Raw genomic sequence first — 19,690 nt, forward strand, 5'->3', positions numbered from 1 at the left:
TCTACAAATACCAAAAGCCAGCTCTGCTGGAAACTGATATGGTCTATACCAGCCAGCATCTCATGCACCAGAAAATAAAAGAAGAGGCAGCGCTAAGCAAGGCGCAAAACTGAATGACAGCAAATGACACCCTGCAAATGCAGCTAGGAAAGCACAGATGTGGTAGGGTGGGAACACACAGGAAGGAAGAGGAAAGGAAGGGCATACAGGGCACACGAGAGCTCACTGCTTCTGGAGCTAGTGATGGGGTGCAGGGCTTCATAGTGCACAGTCACAAGGCTAGAATGGGACTGCTCCCTCCTGACCAATGCATAATGCTTCTCTGGCTGCACGTATGGGAAGAACCAACCTAACACTCAGTGGCACTGGCAAAACTGGCATCTTGAAGCTCTTTGCAGGCACTAGCTGCGTGCCAGCAAGTTGCCGAATGCCTGCTGTAAGAACCCAAGTCCTCGTTGAAATGCAATTCCCACATAAGTTGCCAGCCTGATGATGAGAGGGAAGCAAGGTGTGGAGTTCCACCACAGGGGGGGACATGCTCCTTTCCTGACCACCTGGCCAGAGATGAGCCAATTCCTTCCGAGGATCTTTTGTAACATCCACCTCTAGCATTATGCAGGCTGCAGAACCCAGATGGGAGCTCTGGATATTTTCCTTCCAATATACAGAAGCCCTTTTATCTCTCAGCTGCCAAAAGAGGCATGAGGATGCTGACAGGCAAACGATCAGCAAGTCTTTAACAGTGACAGCCCTCAAGATACAGCCATAGGTAAGCCTCACTCCTGCTTCCTGCCCTTATTTGTCCATTAGCTGCTGTGACCATCTAATGAGCATGAATGGCTCCCCTGCTGAGAAACATCCCCCTCAGTGCCATGTAGCCCCAAAGTGCCCAGATCTGCTGCAATCCCTGCCTGGCTCAGCAGCTGGGGACAGTCCTGCTGTCCCATCTGCCATCCCCAGTGAGTGACAAGGATGTCAGACACCCATGCCGCTTATCCCCTACTAGTACCAGTCCTCCTGCTTCCTTTATTTGCACTGCGCTCGCACCAAGGGAGCCACATCAGAAGCTGCTTCTTAGCATTGCTAATAATCGTGCAAGAAACTCTTAATCTGTTTTTAAATGAAGGCTGAGTGTTCCAAAAGATGAAGGACTAGGACAAGAATATAACAAAAAACAAAGTGGGGAAAAAACCCACACTTTCAGGGTCTTCTGCGACAAGCTCCAGGGAGGTTATGCAATGTGGTATTCACATCCACTTCCTGTGGATGTCCAGAGCTAATGCACAGCCCTAGAGATAATGTGTCAGCTGTGGGATAGATGCCTTCAGTCCTGCCCAGGCAGTGTGCTTCAGGAGCAAGAAGCCTACCAGTATAAAGAGCAAGCAGTATGCTGTACCTAAACTCCACCATCACACCTTCTAGTAAGGGGACATGACTGCATTATCCTCACGTGTCTTTAGATAAGGAGCAGGAGGCTTGTGCTTTGGTTTTTGTGTTTGGTTTGTTTGTTTGTTTTTTGTAGGGAGGAAAATAGAAGGCCATGGGACTTACCTAGTCCAACAAGGGTTAGCAGTTGTGTGTCAGGGCTGGGAGCAGAGCTGTGCACTAAACCCTCCGTAATTCCCAGACAAGACTCTAGCAATTTCCCTTGCTTCTGTGTGACTGACTGGGATATGTGCTGAAACCAAATCTGTTTAGCACACATACAGCCACCCAGCACTTGGTGCCTAAGCACAGTGGCTGGTTATCAAGTGGCCTGAAGCAAATTATGGACCTGTCTGAGCAAGGCTTCTTTTCCATGCTGTCAAATGTATGTGTAATAAAATAAATAACATTTATTATTTATTTTTGGCCTGTCACTGACAGAGCACAGCACTTAAATGTGGATGTGGTAAATTTTCTTCAGCTTTAAAGTGACAAATGAAGCAGTCATTGCAGCAAATTTTGTCCTTCAAGTCCTTAGGACACGGTCCATTACAGCCTGAGTCACCCAGCATCACCGCAGCACACACCTGCTGCCTATACCCTGGGTTGTCTTTTTATGGAAAATCCATCTCCTTAACAGCCCAGCACAGCATAATATGATTAACAATATTTCTGCACTGGTAGGAACGTCCCCTACAGTTTGAGGATGGAAACAGTTTCTTCCTGGGAACCCACTGTACAGCTGCCAGAGGCTACCAAGCTGAGCCTTGCTGTTATTTTAAGCCCTGTTCCCAGATGTAACAGCATTATATTAACCAAAAACCTTCCTTCTAGAAAGGAAGAAAACTGCAAGCAGGATGGTGACTTTCAGAGAGATTTAGTGTCATTGGCGTGAGATTAATCCAGACTTTATCACAGCTGATGAATCCCATACACCTTTTATGTTCAAATCAATGTATTTTGCCTATCCTCTTTGCTAAAAAACAACACTTAATGCACATACCTCCAACAGCAGTGTGATGTCGAGATGCAGATGAATCCCTTGTTCATTTCTTGCACAGGACAAATCAGTGGCACCATCTCCAAGTTGAAATGAAAGTCAAAAGCAGGGATATACCTGTGATCATGCACAGAAGTGATCTGTAAGAGATACCAGGTGTCAGACTGACACAGGGAAGGAGACCAAGTGGAACCTGTAGACTTGATTCACCTGTGGCCAGGCAGCCAGCCCTTTGCACAGACTCAAATGCCAGAGTTATTTCTCAGCTTACCGCCTTCCTGATGAGAACTCAGGTCCAGGCAGAGTGCTCCAGCTACACAGAGGGAGCTGAGCAAAGGAAAAGCTGTTCTAACACTCATATTGGTAAGAGACACAACACATACTATTGGTGCCCAGCGGCTTTCATGGCAGCTTCTGTCTCACCTCCATCTGGTCCTGAAACTCTTCTTTTTCTTTTTGTTACATGGCACTTATGTCTTGAAGATAGCAGATACAAACTCAGCAAGGTCATGCATAAGTAGCAAATTATCACACCAAATTCCTAGGTTTCCTAGACACTGCTTTCAATTTTAAGCTAGCCTTTTAAAAAAAAAAAAGATCAATTCCACATTTAATTGTAAGGGAAAGAGTCTGTGATCACGCAGCAGGCAACAGATGTTGCAATGGCTGTTGAGGAATGCTGAAAACTAAGTCGCTCTGAGGACATTTCAGAGCTAAGAATGGACGACAGCGATTCCTCATCCATATCTCCACACAGAAGGAGAATGATGGATATTGCTTGAAATTGCACTGTTCAAAGGCATGTGTATAAATGAAGGAGAAAATTGGCTGTCCCATCTTGCATGCAATTTGTGAAAGGAAAACTACTTCAGGCTGAACCAGAACAGCGGTCTGCAAGAACAGTGTAGTCCTAATATCAGGGCTGCATGCGGGCAAGAAATTAGTTGGCAAACATCATTAGGACCAGCTGCTCCAGAGAAAGCATTCTGATTCACAGAAAACAAACTTGGAACATAAAGATGGAAAATTGCATTGAAGAGAAGAAAGCCAGACATTAACAGTTTTGGGTCTTGTCTGTAGTGGAACACTGTGTATGAAAGGTGCAGGAGTGGCTTCTTTCTCCATACACAGCAAAAGCTGAGGTTCTGAACCCCTGAGCAGCCATGAGAGCTCCTGGGTCCTGGTCCTCCTAATACTCTTCCTTGGCTCCAGTTGCATTATATTACAGCAATGAACTACAGAACTAGACCAAAACAAACCAAGACACTTACGAGCTACAGTGAAGTAGGCTTTGCCTATAGATAATAGCACAATCATAGTTCCACTCTACTTTATGCAAGAGCAATATCAGTTGATCCAAACCCTTTCCACTACACTGGGATTTGCTGTTAAATTAATTATTTAATTATATTAAATTAATGTAACAATGAGGCCTTAATACTAAGTCACGAAACATTTAATAAAGTTCTCACTTAATAGTAAAGAGCCACAAGTCCAAGCGTGAGAGCAAGTCCTGTAAAGACAGTGATGTTATATATGCTATATATAAAATATATGCTATATATAAAATATATGATATGCAGCTACATCACATAGGAAAGATTAGGCTCACTCCCATTCATCTGCTTGGTCTTAGAAATGGTCCTAGAAGTAATATCAAGGTATGCAGTGAGCTTTGAAAGCACCACTTCTATGTACTATTCCAGTACTTGCCATCAAGTATCGTGATAATGTAATATGTGATTATCTCTTAGCTATGTATATGCAAGGGAAAGGCCAAAAGATTTGTTCTAGAATTTCTCTTACCAACCCCTACCTACACATCAAGAAAATAAAAACTAATGTTACTCATCCCAAAACACCCATTGATGTTTATTTTGTGCCCACACAGATCCTGGCAGCTTTCATTTAGGATCCTCTTTTTCTGATAGTAGTCAGATACCTCCGCTTAAGAAAATTCTAGGTTTACGTTCTCATGCAGCACTTTGTGTTGCTGTCATCTTCTACAGGAGCTGTATTCACAAGAAGAAGCTTATCTGCCATAACGCACCCAGATTTTTGTTCCTGACGAAGTCAGCCTGAACATTATGGTAACCTCACGGTTGTGACAGGTGAACAAATCCAGCTAGAGCACTAGATTCTTTTACGATAGAACCTTATTATACAAAGTGTCACAGAAGGCAGAAATTGTTTAAGTCTGAGTCATTCAGAATTTGGAGGAAAGGTAACAAGAGAAAAGTCGTTTCTCAAAGGAAATCATGAAACTTGTAGTAAATAGCTCTTCTTTAAAAAGACAAAATTGTAAGTGCTACCCTGAAAGTAATGCCTCCTACTGTACCATGTTGGCCCATGATGTCAGAGGCACAGCAAGTGGTATGACAGTAAAGGCTGAACATTCCCACCAAGATTCCATCACATTTTGCTGCTGTGCTGTGATGGCACCAGAGGGGAAAGTCTGACAAAATGGCGTCTGATATAGAAGGGCATAATAAACAAAGGTGGGTCAGCAAATTCCTCCCAGCAGCAAAAACTGCACCCACTGGCAGTGGATGTGAGCACAGTAAGGTGGTGCATTTAAGCAGTGGTGGCAGTGCTCATCTCCAATGGTACAGGTTTATTTACTTTTTAATACGAGTGAGGCATTCAGGCTCTTGTCCACTGCTAGCAAAAATGCACTGCCAGTGACCATGCTGAAAAACATTGTTTTGTAGCTAAGAATTTGCTCTACCCAATAGTGTTGTTATGCTCTCTGTATCTGTTGTAGTTTCCATGGAAATAAATGGGAGGCATTACTTTTGGAGTGACCTACATAAATAACGATGTCAGACAACAGCAAAGTCATAAGCCAGGACTCACACACACAGGAAACAAAACCATGTCATCTTTCAATCTGGCAGTACATGAAAGAGAGTTTGAAAACCGGTTCAAAGCAACAGTATCTTAATAAGGTGGCAAGGACAAAGGCGTAGCAGCAGAAGTGAATCTAAACCATCTGCTAAATGTCATCATGCGCAAAATGTGTTACTGCATTTGCCACAGATCTAGGCATTCAGATTCATCATCTGGCTGGGATGCTAAATAAAGAGCACAAAAATCTTAAGCTAACAGAACAGAAATATTAACCTTAATGAAAGCAATTAAATACCCTGTTCAGAGCTAGACATTAGCACAGATATTGTATGCCAAGACTGATACTGCGTGGATTTAGCACAGATTTCAAAACTATGGAGAGCCCAGGGCTGGGACGGTTATCAGAACCAAGATGACTAACAAAGGGAAAAAAACCTACCCAGTCATGTCACTGGAAAGAAAACACATGCTCCTCAGACCAGGTAATGATACTGCTGTTCTAAATATCTGTTCAGATTATCTAAAGCACAAAGCTAAGAACTCAGGACCTAAAGACAATCACTTTTGTAACAGTTTTATTCAAGTCTGTGTGCTCTAGTGTTGAGACAAGGCCTAGATCAGCATTACACTGTAATACAATAATTTTAGCCATTGAACCAAGCCTGCTTGGCATCCTTGGTTTACAATTTACAGTACATCCAAAAAGAAAGCAAAGAGGAAAAAAAATCCCAAAACGCCAACAACTTTCATTAGCTCTTTGCTTTGCTTAAATATTGTTCTATAACATAAAATAATTTAATACAATAAAAAAAGAACTGTAATCCAAATACACATAATACATTGACACAGAACAGAGGAAAGATACAGTAGATTATGCACAAGAGTATTCAGTTGATGTGTTACCTACAGTGAAACAAACTGGACATTAATATAATTTAACTATTTAAGCCCAAGAGGGTCAGAGGCAACGAAGCCAGGTCACAAATAAAGCTTTTTAAAAAATAATGCAATCTTATTTTCCCCTAAGCTTACTGCTATACAGAGGTTAAAGGAAGGCTCCAACAAATCACTTCATTTGACAACATTTCATCACACAAACAAGAAAAACCTTGGTGGCCTCTGTTATTTTACTCAACTCTGGGATACATTACCATTTGCTAATGCAACTGCTTCATTGCAGGTTCTTCGGGCAAAATACGCCTTCAGGTGCTACGTCCATAGTAACAAACTTTTGAACACCATGAACAGAAGACATACAGAGGTCTCCAACACTAGACTGAAATACTTAAGTCATCAGATGAATCCCAGTCCTGCAGAGTTTGGAGCTCCTTACAAAGTACCTAACACTTTCCACACAGGGATTTCAACACAAGCAGGAACTATCCCATACCTCAAAAGAATGGACATGGGCGTACGATCTTACGCTAGAGTCATCTACTCACCTGGTTCTTCGGATTTGACAACACTGTACCTAGGAAATTCAGGTCACTGTTTTTTGCAACTGGCTTTAAACAGAAGCAGGAACAGATCCACAATTAATAAGGCAAAAGAAAGACACAGCTTATAAAAAGAGGGAGGAAATACATTCTCTGGCTGCGAAATTCAGACTTTCAAAGCCACAGAAGAGACACTGTTAAAATCACAGGTAGTTTCCCTGATTTTTCCACCGCTACTGCCCCTCCCCACTCCGTATAAGCCTCTCAACTGAAGTCAGGCAAAATATCTCCCATATTCCCAGTTTGTTCTGAATTTATGACAAAGAAGTCATATATACCAACACAGAGTGCTGGGCCAACAGCTGACAAGCAAGAATCCAAGAACCCTAACAATAACAGTAGACACTGATCACTTCCAAATTTGTCAGATCTGTACACTAACCCGGAAGGATGCATTTCTGAAATGAAAGAACCTGAGAAAACACCTCAGGTTAAATCAAAATTTGTACACACAGCCTCCACACACCACTTACTGCCCCCTCTGAAGCCAGCAGTCTGCTAGTGCAGAATTATTGATCTCTCCTACATCAGAAAATATTCTCAAAGCTTTCCCTGTTTATGGTAAGAACTAGCGATGAAACGGGATGGCAAATGCAGGCATGGAAAGGCCACACAAGTCAGAGCAAATCAAGCCTGCATTTACCCAAAGGCTTGTGAAGGAACATCCTCTGACAAAATATGGAGACTGGTCCTTCACCATTAATCTCTACAAGACAATGCCCCAGATCAGTTCATAATAGCCTTGTTGACTTGAGGTTTCTGTGCATTCAGCCCCACAGATACATTCCATTGATTTTGATGATGTTTAAGTATGCTTTCTAGAATTGAGGCTTCTTCCCCTCCTAGTTAAAAGACAGTACCCTACATAGAAACTTTTACTACTAGATGTTTTTGGCTTTACGTGGTTTCATCTAAAAACCGCCAAATATGAGAGGCACTGGTGCCTGTTGACGTTAAGCAGTTCCAGGTACATTCTCTACTTGGAATTTAGCTGTCTCTCAGAGACCTACGCTGTACAACAATGTTTTTTACTCTCTGCAAAGACCACTGGCAAAACTCAGCTGTTCAATTGGTAAGCATTGGTATGTCTTATTTTTTTCTGCTGCTTTATTCTTCATAATCTAGGATTTCTGGATGTTATGGTTGCCAAGATAACCTTGAAATCAGAGCAATGGCAGAACTAATGCAATAACATCTGCTTGAGATGCAGTGTGAAAAATCAGCTCAGAGGTATTAGCTGCCCTATTCAGACACAAATGCTAACTATGATGACATTTTAAGAGCTACTCACTAAAGCATGAAAGGCAGAAATAGAAGCCTACTACGAATATCTGGACAATTAGTCAGGAGAGACAACTCAATTTGCATTTTAAACTGGGATTAGGAGAAAACATCAACTTACTTTATCCCCAAAGTCAAAAAGTAGCCACCTCCACAAGAACTCAAGGAAGGAGTTCAGATCTTCTCCAACTGTAGTTAAACTCAAGAAGATAAATGTGCAATTGAACAATGCTGGATAATAATCAGAGGACACATTTGTTTTGAAACTCAATAACAAGAAGCTCAATATACAGAGCTTTCCAAAGAATTTGCTTGTTTATATACTGAAATCTCATGTTAGCAGCATTCAATGAAGCCTAGAAAAACACTGGTATGTCTTCCTGCTCCATTCTAACCTCTGCTGCTGGGAGAGTGATAAGGAAATGCATTAGGACATGGCTACAACAATTATTCTTCTTTCTCAGACTCACTCGTCTCTCCTCCTGCTTTAAGACAAGAAGGCAGTTTTATTCAGCATCTATTCTTGAGAAAATGCTACATTGGAACAATCAACGTAGGACAAGGAGACAGTGTCAATCACTCCCAAATAACGTAAATACTTTATCTTGGTCTGATGCTGGGGCTTCAGCTAAAAAATTTTATTAGAAACCATGAACTCTCACTGTACGGAGGCTAAAATTCAAGCATGGACAAGATCCTCGAGAATTACTTCTGAATAATGAAGGGACATTTTTCCTCCAGCATTATTACCTTTCAAATATCCTGCTCTAAGCAAATGCAACTTTGGCATTCCTCCTGCAGGTTTGTTCTAGGTCCACACTTGCTAGATGCGCATCCATCTGTCCATCTGACCCCATCAGCCACAGACCTAGCAGTAGCCCATTTCCAGCTGAGCAGAAAAATCCCCTATGATACATGCTAAAAACGTGTCATAGTTTCTTAATATTAGCTATAGTCGACTATCTGCACATCATTAGCAATCAGATATAAGAACTACTTTAGGATCAGATATATTCTCCAGGCAACCTGATCTAGCTGTGGATGTCCCTGTTCATTGCAGGGGATTTGGACTAGAAGGACCTAGAGCACCTTCCAACTCTTAAGGATTCTATGATTCTATGATATTAGGAAATCTACAGTAAATACAAGGGAAACGAGATCACATACAGGCTCACTTAAGAGTATATGAGATTATTTAGAAAAAAAAATATGTTCTCAAAAAACATACTTTCACCTTTAAAAGCAGCAGCGACCAAAATGAAATTATCACCTTTTAGATTGGAAATACAGCTCCTCCACAGGCCAAAAACCACTTTGTGCCTTGTTATTGTTTATCTTGTAGAGTTACATAATAAAAGTATAATCTTAATTTTTGGAACTGAACAGCTGGTTTTATTTTTCCATAAGGAATTTCGATGTCAAAGACCAAACAGTGTTTTCCTCAGTGCTCTCACCATTCTAGCCTCAATTGTTTATCTAGAGCAACTCTTAAAACTTATCCTTTATTTCCACTCCATCTGTATAAATGAGGTAGCTCAGGGTAAAAGAAAAGAAATCAACCAGAAACAAAGTCACTACACAATCCTCAAATCCTTCTTTAGGACTCAATTTAACTATATTGCCAATAGATTGCCAATAGTATCTTCTGTCTGCTCCTCACTACATTAAGATAGAAAATTTCACCCTCGTATTGGTTATTTTCTGCCAACCTCCATTTTCACTTCCCCCACTTGTGTTTTATGCTTCTACCTTGAAAATGTTTTAGGTCAAAGCACAGATAAAATAGCACTGATTTCTGTCTTGGGCCCCAAAATGCTACAGCAACAAGAACAAATAACTGACAAAGATGGGATAGAGACAGCCATGGAATCATGTATTTAGAGTTCTAATTGACAAATAAGGAGAGTTAGCAATAGCATGCTTGTTTCCACAAAAGTTTATACAAGTCAGCAAATGGATGCACATGAAATGTTTGTATCATGTTTGGCCTAATGTATGATGAAGAAAACTACAGTACTGAAAAGCCACATCCTTCCAGTTCCTTCCAGAAAACAACAGAAGACCCTAGCAAAGATGCACATGAAACAGAAGGCACCTAGCAATACAAAGATGCACCTAAAACATACAGATGTAATTCACAGACTTAAAAAGACCAGTACAAGTATCCATGCTCAGTAGGTAAAGTGATGCTCCTTGTCATTTGGAAACAAAGAAAAAGAAGATTCTTTTACTTATGTACAGAAAGAGGTGAAATGAGGTTCTTGTATACGACACTAATGAAGTGTTAGGAAAAAAGAGTTTCTTGTTACAGAAGGACAGTAAGAATTCTGGTAGCTATGTGAGACCCAGTCACCAGTGGGAAATTACCTTATAATCAAGCACATACCTCTGAGGCTGGGAATGACTGTTTTTAACATACAAAAATAAAGCTGATGTAGGTGATTTCAGAAGCTGTATTTGTCTCTGACCAAGGGTAATGCTGCTTTAAAAAGCTGAACGTGAAAAAAAACAAAAGCAAATGAATATTAGAACTATAGCATGTAACATTCTACCAGTGTATTTAATAAGATGGGAGTAGCAAAGTGAGCCATAAATGCATTTTGGTGTTGCTCTGTGAAACTGTAAAAGCAGAGCTGAAGAAACAAACTTTTCTTAAGACTTGTTTGCTAACCAAAAGAAATTGGAAAGTCTAAACCACAGACCAGGTATGGAAATACAAAAAACAAACATTTGGTTAAAAATCCATTCCGTCCAGCGAGATGCAAGACCAGAGTCTGTGCCAAGCACCTTATTCTAATCCTACCAAAGTAAACTATAAAGAAAAACATAGGAAGGCATTCTTTCTTAAAGATACCTTAACTGTATAATGAACAAAAATGTTCATGAAGTCATAAAGTTATCCTTTGTGACAGAATGAGCATGTTTTGGTTTTGTTTGTGCACATGCTGTATTTATTGCTTGTTTGCAAACATATATTTTAACATATGCCTCTCCTGTCAGTGTTCACATCCAGTTTTACCCAAATTATAGCCTTAAGCAAGTTATAAATATAGAAGCGAAGGAAAGCGACTACCCTGTAGCAAAAGGGATCAGAAATTTTCATTTCTAAATGTTCCTTTGTTTCGTGTTAAAAGAAGGATCTATATCACTGTGCAAGATAAGCCTTCCTATTTTCCATATAGCTGATAGAGAGGGTTTTTAAGAATATTTCCAAATCACACAGAAAATATTAGAAAGTAATAAGCATCTTTTTCCAAGAAGAAAAGTTTCAAAAAACCCAAGGAAATAAACATTAATATTAGCTTAGAGTTACTTAAAATGGTAACAAGCCAACATTGAGTTCTGGGATATAGTAATTAGGTTTGGTTCCATACATCTAATGGGTCTTCAGATCCCACACTCATTCCATAGAAATGAATTAAGTTCAGATAAAAGTCAGATAAAAGACAGACAGGTGGTGGTTCAAGTTAGGAGGTTTCCTGTCATTTGCTATTTAATAAAGCACTCCAAGTGACAAAGACCTCTCTTTACATGACCATTACTGCCTCACCTTCAGCAGAATGAGAGGTATCCAGTTTCATCCAGTAACATCTCTACGCAGCACTGTCCATAAGTCTTAAGATAACAGCATGCTATGAAGAGGGAGGCAACTACTCCCATTCCTAGAGGTACAGAAAAATACATCATAAAAGCATACCAAACTCAAACAGGTCTTTCCACATCACTAATGAAAATTTTACTTTGAAAATACTCATTTTGTTAGAAAACAATTGCAAAAAGAATATTTTCATTGAGGTTCCCTGCCCCACACTGAATAACAATCCACTGCAGTAATAATCTGAAGGAAAGAGGGTACCTATAAAAAGTTACATTTGCACCTCAGAAAAGACTCAAAGGAGATAAGGTCTACTTGACGGGAAACTGAGCATTGTGCAGTCCATAGGAAGCAACAATATTACAAAGAATCCATAACCTTTATCGCTTAAGTTTTGACACAAAAGCTTACTTCTCTCTACCTGTCCCACATTCAATTTCTGTGAAACCAGCAGAAATGTTTTGAAAAGGAATTAAGGAATTTTTTTTTGCTCTGTTGCTATGTCTGTGCTTTCTCCTCAGTTTTACAGGAAGAACAGGCAGACTGCTAGATAGCATATTTCCAAGAGCTGGCAAACACATTCTAAATTCCTAAATCAGTTACATAAATTAGTGATATATATATTGCCAGTCAACTATTTAAAGGAAAACCTGCATGTATTTCCAAATCTGCAAAATCGATTTCACAGCAATGACATTTTGTAACTGATACTAAGAGTAATGAGGTTACTTCTTCTCTGTGAGCTCTGTAACGATATTAATACGTTTTACTCCATTCTTTCATCATTATTTTAGGCTGCTCAGTAAACTTGTGCTCTCATGCTCTCTTTTTCTCAGCAGAAAGTGCAACTTGTTCAGGTATTTAAGGAAAAAACATTTATGTTTATAGCAAAATTTTCACCATTTTCCTCAAGAAGTGTTTCAATGTAATGATGAAATGTTTGTCTCGCTAACAAATAAATGAAAGCCAGTAGATAAGAAAAAAAGTTATGTGAGCTTTCTGACCGGCTCAGGTTTTCTTGGTATATAGTGGACTACAGTGAAGCTCTTTTGGGGATCCCGGGCACCTCAACTCCTACAGCTGGGAAGGAAAAGATAACTAATAGATTAAGGCAGGAGAGTAATCAAACCAGTACAGGATAGATGGATAAATGAAAAGGTCACAAGCAAGCTTTAACATTCAGATGGCCTCTGGGCCTCAAGGCACCAGTGGCAACAGCTTTCAGGATGCATACAGTAAAACACATGACAACTCTTTGCCTTGAGAGCCCTCTGCCTGTCAGAAAATATCCCACCATTCGCTAAAGCAAACAGCTTTGTTATACAGCAGATTCCTCTTGCTTGGTACCCTCAGGTAAGTCACAGAGCTCCAAACCGGAAAGCTTACTTATGGGTTGATGCTCCGAGCCTATCTTGTTTTTATCTCACATGCTAGATTCAATTAAGATAACTGCATCTAAGGAGTATTTATCAAACAGTGTTTCTACACTGCCTTTCTAGCAGCTTTGTAATAGAGAATATCTAAGCTGGAAACCCTGATCTGGATGTATGACTCTTTATCACCAGTGTCATCCAGTTCCTTTGTTGTCCATTTGGTGTTAGGGCAGATGCCATTTGGCACACAATCCTCCTATGGTTAGCTACCCATCACCTTCACCAAGCGGTTATCCAGAAGTGAGAGAGAAGAGATTCTGACACTTCATTAACTTTCCTACACAAAAGAGCAATTCTAGATTACGTCTTTACTTCCCATAACTTTGGAATAACATTTTTTTTGCATAGAAAGAACAGCTGATCCAGTTTTGTCTCAGACTTTCAAAAAGGGTAAAAGGAGACTGAAAACTACATAGTTCTAATGCCTTGCTTTATGTTCTTCCGACACAACTTCTGATCGAGCTTCTCGTGAGGTGCTTCTTGCTGGTGTGTGTTTGTTTTTAAAGTTCCTGGATCACAGACACTTTGAGGTTTTAGAAATGGAAAGCAAAAGGATGAACACATAAGAAATAATAAAAATGCTAATGGTTTACATTTAACAAAAGTGCCAGAAACATGAAATTTTCTAAGTTTCTTTGCCACACACCAGAGTACCTTGTCTACGCAGTCAACAGTCTACCCAGCACTAGCAGCTAGTGTAGCATCATTAAGGCTAGCTCTGGAGAGGTCAGTGGAGTAGGCAGCAAAAAGAAATTCAACCATCAAACAAATCTTGTGGAATGTGATGAACAAGAAGTATATGACTTTCCTCGATGGTAACATACTGCGTTTGCCTGCTAAGAAGGTACACTTGATCAACAGCAACGTTATGCTTTTAGCCTTCAAACTGAATTAAGATTACTAAGGAGAGTATTTCCCCACTCATGCTGGTTTTTAACATCAAGGTTGTAAACATCTAAACACTCGCGTTCTCTGTGCTGCTGCAAGAAAGTATTCATCTACAGTGCCTTCACTACAGGACAGGACTTCCTTGACAGGAAGGCAGTACTGCCAAATCAGTTATCTGCATCCAAATGGCAAGCAGATTAGTAAAACGAGCAGAGATCTGTACAAGAAGAGTGAACAGATAAGCTGTACCCTGCAATAAAGCAAACTACCCTAACACACTCATATAAAAAGGCCACATCCCTTATTTATAACGCCAAATGGGAACAAATGAAGTTCTCATTAAACCCAATAACACAGGCTTGCTGGGGGTACAGACACACTTGCAGGCTCTGAAGAAAACTGAGCATATACACACATTAGTTGTGTGACTTCCTCCTCCAATACAGGAGGTCTTCTTACCTAGTCTTCTTTGCCCAGGTACGAGCTTTTACGAATTTGAACAAACATTTTACATGCCTATACTGCCTTCCACGAAAAGATCTCAAAGAACTTTGAACATACTACTTAGGTCCCACCCCCCCTTGTGAGGTAGGTATTATCCCTGTTATTTACAGATGGGGAAATTCAGGCACGGAGAGGTTACATTATTTGCCCAAGGTCACAAAGTCAGTCAGTGACTAAAGAAGACAGAATCCAGATGTTCTGATTCCTATTTGCACAATTCAACTATGAACAAAAGCCTCAATTTCTAAAGAGCCTTGAACAAGTAGCAGCGTGCACAGGAACCATCTTGGGTTTACAGGGCCACTCCTAAAAAGAATGAGAAAGTCAGAAAAACAGGAACAAGAAAGAATGAGGGGACATAACTTACTTCTGCAAGCCAACACAAAGCTTTAAAGAAAGAGTTCCTGTCCATTTCCCTCCCAAAGCTGAGACAACTCAACTACGAGTCTGTGTTACAGGGGGGAGAAAAAAAGAGGGTAATGGAACCATGGCTAGAAACAAAAAAACCAGGCTGAAGTAAGTAGTCCTAACACCCCCATTCACTATTTTGAAAGCAAAGAGTCATGGAAAAATAGGGCTGAGAGGGACCTCAATAGATCATTGAAGCCCACTCACCCTGCCTTGAAGCAAAGACCAACTACACCTACTCATTCCCAGTCTCTTCTCTAAGAAGTCCACCAATGGAGATGCCATAGCCTTCCTCCTCAGCAATCTTCTCCACCTTACACTAGGACATGAACAAAACAGGGCAAGCAAGCGTAAGACCGATACTTCTGCTTCTTCAGTGGGGGCACCGTGATAGCCAGGCCTATCTAATGACACATTTCAGAGAAGGTAGTCTCCAGATATTTGCTTGTTTCTTTCCTGGAGTTTTGGGGAAAAATAAATGCTGGCGTCTGCTGTACTATATAGCATTTGAGTTTTGAAATAACTGATGAGTACCAGGATAGATACTTACTGCAAGTGCCAAATCCTACAAGGTCAGTAACAAAGACTTTGATATGATAATTTTAGCTTACTGCAGATACAAACTGCAATAAGGTGACAGGGAAGACTACAGAAAAACCCCACAGCAAAGGCAGCAGCTCTGAGTTGCCAAATTACAGCCAACTGCAGACAACAATCAGGCAGTTGAACAACACCTTCAGCAGAGGCAGCACCATACGATCTCTGTAGCTTCTATCTCATCTGTCTTCAAAGTGCATTCTCAGTGCAAAAAGTAGAATTGAATTTAGAGGGGCTTACTGTCCCGAGTGAATTTCATACTAAGACCAGAATTCTTGCTTGAGTTCATATGCTGTAGCTTTGTGTGTGTTAAGTTCACTTCTGCATAGCGGAATGGTGCTGTCTTGGCTTTGTCCCTCAGCATCTATGTCCAACAGTGTCCGCTCCTCTACAGGATGACTCCCCTGGCAAGGAAGCAGTGCAGGAAGTCCAGGTCTCTCTTCTACAGTGCTGCTGCTACTAGCAAAACAAGAGTCCAGATTACTTGGAGTGTCAGTACTTGAACTGTTGGCAGAAGATTCACCCTTGGCATTGCTGGGTGACACAAACCACCAGGGATCAAGCCGCTGCCGGCTGGCTGCGGGCCGAGGCCGAGGCAGGAACTCCAGTGTCTTGGGTCTTTCCAGCGTGGGGTCCTGCTGTGCATTCCATCGTCTCGGGGTTGGAGGAAAAACAAGGTTGGGATCTGGCAGACGAGGGACCTCATTTGGATCTCTACTTGGACTAGGTGTTTTTAATACACCTATCCAAAACAGAGAATGTGAAAGAAGAGGGAAACATGTTAGATGTCACTTCTAAAAGGTTCCGACAAATCTTATTGTATGTACACTGTGAAAACATTTTCAAAGCAGAAAGCCTCCATTCAGAACCTACAATCTCCATATCTTCAAGACTGAAGAGAATAACTGGTTTCTTTATTCCTATATTGTTCTCAACACATTGTGAAACACCTGATTCACTTGCCTTGCGTAAGCAGAGTATTTTGTTCATTCTCTGATTTGTTTTCTTCATTCTCAGACTGCACAGCATGGATTTGACCTCCTATCAGAGGTAAGAACTCTCCAAATCCTTTGGAAGGTACATTATCCATTAACAGCGTGAATGGATCGGGGAGACACTTGCACAGCAGGATGTGTGACACCTGTTTGCAGTGAGTTAGACCAACTCCCTAGAAGAGCCATTTAATAAAATCTAACGTAGGCACTTTCTGTCGTTCTTGTTTGATTGTTTTTAAAACAGAACATAACTTTTCGTGAATATTTTAATGAGCATTAACCCGCATCTTACTGCAGACTTCCGTTCAACAGACAATCTCACATTTTGTTTAGTCTAATTAAATTCATATTCTAGTCCTCTTTTTTCTCATGAATTACTAGGGGAAAGCATTCAGTTATCTAGTCACAGCCACTCCTAAAGACCGTAACAATGAGATTACCTATAAGAATAAGAGCAAGAGCAGCAGAGGCCCCACAGTGCTTTAAAGATCCAGTCTTCACTGACTTAAAAGTTATAACCTGCTTTGAAGTTGTAACAGTAATACAAGCAAGTGTATAAAGGCAATAGAGATGGAATTCTGAGAAACTACTAAAAATGAACAGTGTTTGTACCTTAACACAATAACATGTTCTGCCTCACAACATGATGCAGAGTTCCTTGGTATACAGGTGATGGAATAGAGACTGTTACTGTATTATTCCAGTCATTATTTTTGTAAAGACAATATCCATGAGCCCTACCTGTGGGCCGGCAACAGATGCTGTATATGCAATATGTTTACTTCCTAACAAGTATACTATACTGTTTGGGCCCTTCTTCTGAAGAAGAAAAGGAAGATGGCTGAAAACCTACCTGCTCCCAGTGCTCCAGTTAAACAGCTACTGGAAGGGCATCCACTGGTTGGGCACCCATTGACAACTAGTCCAGTCCCTTTGATGGCCCCATCAGAAGGTGTGCGCCTGTGCCCGCCTTGCTGGGTGTGGGAAGAGACCGTCACATGTGTGGGAGTGAGGGACTGGTTGGGGTCTTGTTTGAATCTCTCAATCTGGACATTAACTAGTGGGTTATTAATAGCTGGCAAGGGAGCCTTGACTGTCACAGGGCTGACAGGCATTTCGTATACCACAATCTCATCACTGTCTGAACGCAGCAGGGATCGGGTGGAATTACATTCGGAAATGGAAGACAGGGAAAGAAGGGTGAGGGATGTGGATGGCTCTCCAAGCAACAACATGGGCTCGTCTTTCTTGAAGATTTTTCGAGAAGGAGGGCTAGTGCTCCTGCGTGGGCGTCCAGCTCGCTGGAAAATGCTGTCACGTTTTTTCTTCTCTTCCTTGGGTGGCTCTGGCTCCTCTTCAATCAGTAGCTGACACTTCCCCGCTTCTAGCAGATCAAACCCCAGGCCTGCAGCAGCCAGAACCGCTCCACAGCCAAGCAAGGCAACCTCGCACCGTTTGTGGTGGGAGCCACTACGTTTGAGGCTGTTGGTGGGTGTCAGCTGTGGGGTGCTTGTAGCCGAGTTCACAGGAGTGGACTCCTCATTGGCATCACTAGAAGGCCCATCCCAGTCATCATTCTTCTGAAAGGGGATGCAGAGGTATGACTGGTTGTGCCCAGGTGAAGGGTGCACTTTGCCCTCCCCATTAAGACATTCACTGTCTTCATCATCTGCAAAGCAAATGAAAAAAAGAGTACTTTGCATGGATGCAAGAGTTCGGCTAATTCCACTGTCATACAAATACACATGAGAGTTAAACTTCTTCTCAGAAGATGCAACCATCCTTCTCATTACAAGCACCGTTTACCAATTGCCTAATGCTTACAAGCTATTGACCCCAAAACAGATAGGTTGAGACAAGTACCTGGAAACACCACCAAAGAAGTTACTAACATGTTGATTTTTTCAGGATCCATTAAGGAAACAGCATATCAGAAATAATCTGTGCTTCAGTTACCTCCAAAGTTTCTATGTATGGAAGTGATGAGTGAAAAAGTAGGAAAATGATAAGGATCTCTCCTTGCAAGTAAAGGTGCAACCATACTGCTCATCTAAATATTAACAGAAAAGGAGCTGAAAGGTAGCACGGAAAGAAGAGGGGAGTTAGGAGAAGCTTGCTAGCTTACAAGAATAAACAAAAAAATAAAATCCAAAATGTGAAAGTTGTCATTTCACTACAAATAAAGAAAAAACAGACAACATCAAAATGAAAACATTGCTGTAAGTTGACGACAAGGAAAAGCTCATTCAAATGTGAATGGAAGCACAATATCAAAGCGGAATACCAAACAAGAGAATATCAAGTCCAGGTAAATCCTTTACCCATCTCTGCTAAGCTGGTGAATCCTGGAAAAGCAGGCGCAGTTCTCTGGATCTTCCCTAGGTTTGGTGCACTGGATGACCACTGTTTGTATCCTTCTACCAGAGCTTTCAGACTGAAATTATAGAAAGAATAAGATGTAGAAGGCTGACAAGAAACTAATTCCTCCCTTCTATACTGTCTATTGCTCTATTTAGAGTATGCATTAATGCACCTTAATTACACAGCTTAAAGATCCTGTGCTAGCAAGGCATTTCACAACACTTCTCTCATTTGTAACAGTGTAGCAGTCAAAAGATCTCTAGTGATAAACAAAAGCTATAAATGCAGAGTAATACAAAGCACAACAGAAATCAGACGAAACAGTTTCTTTTAAAACTAAAGCAAACACGCCATGGTGAGTACAAAGTAAAGTGCTCAGCAGAAGGATCGGAAAAATATCTCCAAAAACATTTCCACGAGAACTACCAGTGAATAGAGAAAAACAAAAATCACTCACTGGGAATACAGTACATTAAATTCATAACAACAGAGTCACACTTCCATATTATAAGAATATATTACATTCCTCTGAAGAAAATATTGTGTTGAAGTACAAAGTTACAAGCATAAGCTACAGGTTATGGAAAAATGGGTAACTAAACACCATAATTCATGTTACTCTTTTAGTTACAGACCAAAAATACAAAAAACAAACAAAACCAAAGCAAATCCCTACATTGAAGTCAGTTGAGTTTAAAGGTATCCTGCTTTGCACCTAAGCTTATTAGAAGTCCCTGTGAATAGATATTCATTGTCATCATCCCATATGTATTCTGCACTGCTTTCCCAATATTAGAAACAATAGCAATAAGCTGTACACTTTTGATACCTCAACAGGCCACCTAGATTTATTTTTC

At 40.8% G+C, this 19,690-nt stretch overlaps 1 protein-coding gene across 1 annotated transcript in view; it reads right to left on the reverse strand.

The window, feature by feature from the left end:
* Nucleotides 1-5,670: 5,670 nt before the first annotated feature.
* Nucleotides 5,671-19,690, reverse strand: part of MAP3K9 (mitogen-activated protein kinase kinase kinase 9) — a 48,620-nt gene continuing 34,600 nt past the window's right edge. The window contains exons 9-11 of the mRNA XM_072337255.1: nucleotides 18,794-18,906; nucleotides 17,326-18,141; nucleotides 5,671-16,219 (exon numbers count right to left, since the gene is read on the reverse strand). Coding sequence (XP_072193356.1) covers nucleotides 15,738-16,219; nucleotides 17,326-18,141; nucleotides 18,794-18,906 — 1,411 coding nt within the window. The 3' untranslated portion in view covers nucleotides 5,671-15,737. The remainder of the gene's footprint in view (nucleotides 16,220-17,325; nucleotides 18,142-18,793; nucleotides 18,907-19,690) is intronic.

The sequence above is a fragment of the Excalfactoria chinensis genome, chromosome 5 (assembly GCF_039878825.1).
Source record: "Excalfactoria chinensis isolate bCotChi1 chromosome 5, bCotChi1.hap2, whole genome shotgun sequence".
In the NCBI taxonomy this organism is placed as follows: domain Eukaryota; kingdom Metazoa; phylum Chordata; class Aves; order Galliformes; family Phasianidae; genus Excalfactoria; species Excalfactoria chinensis.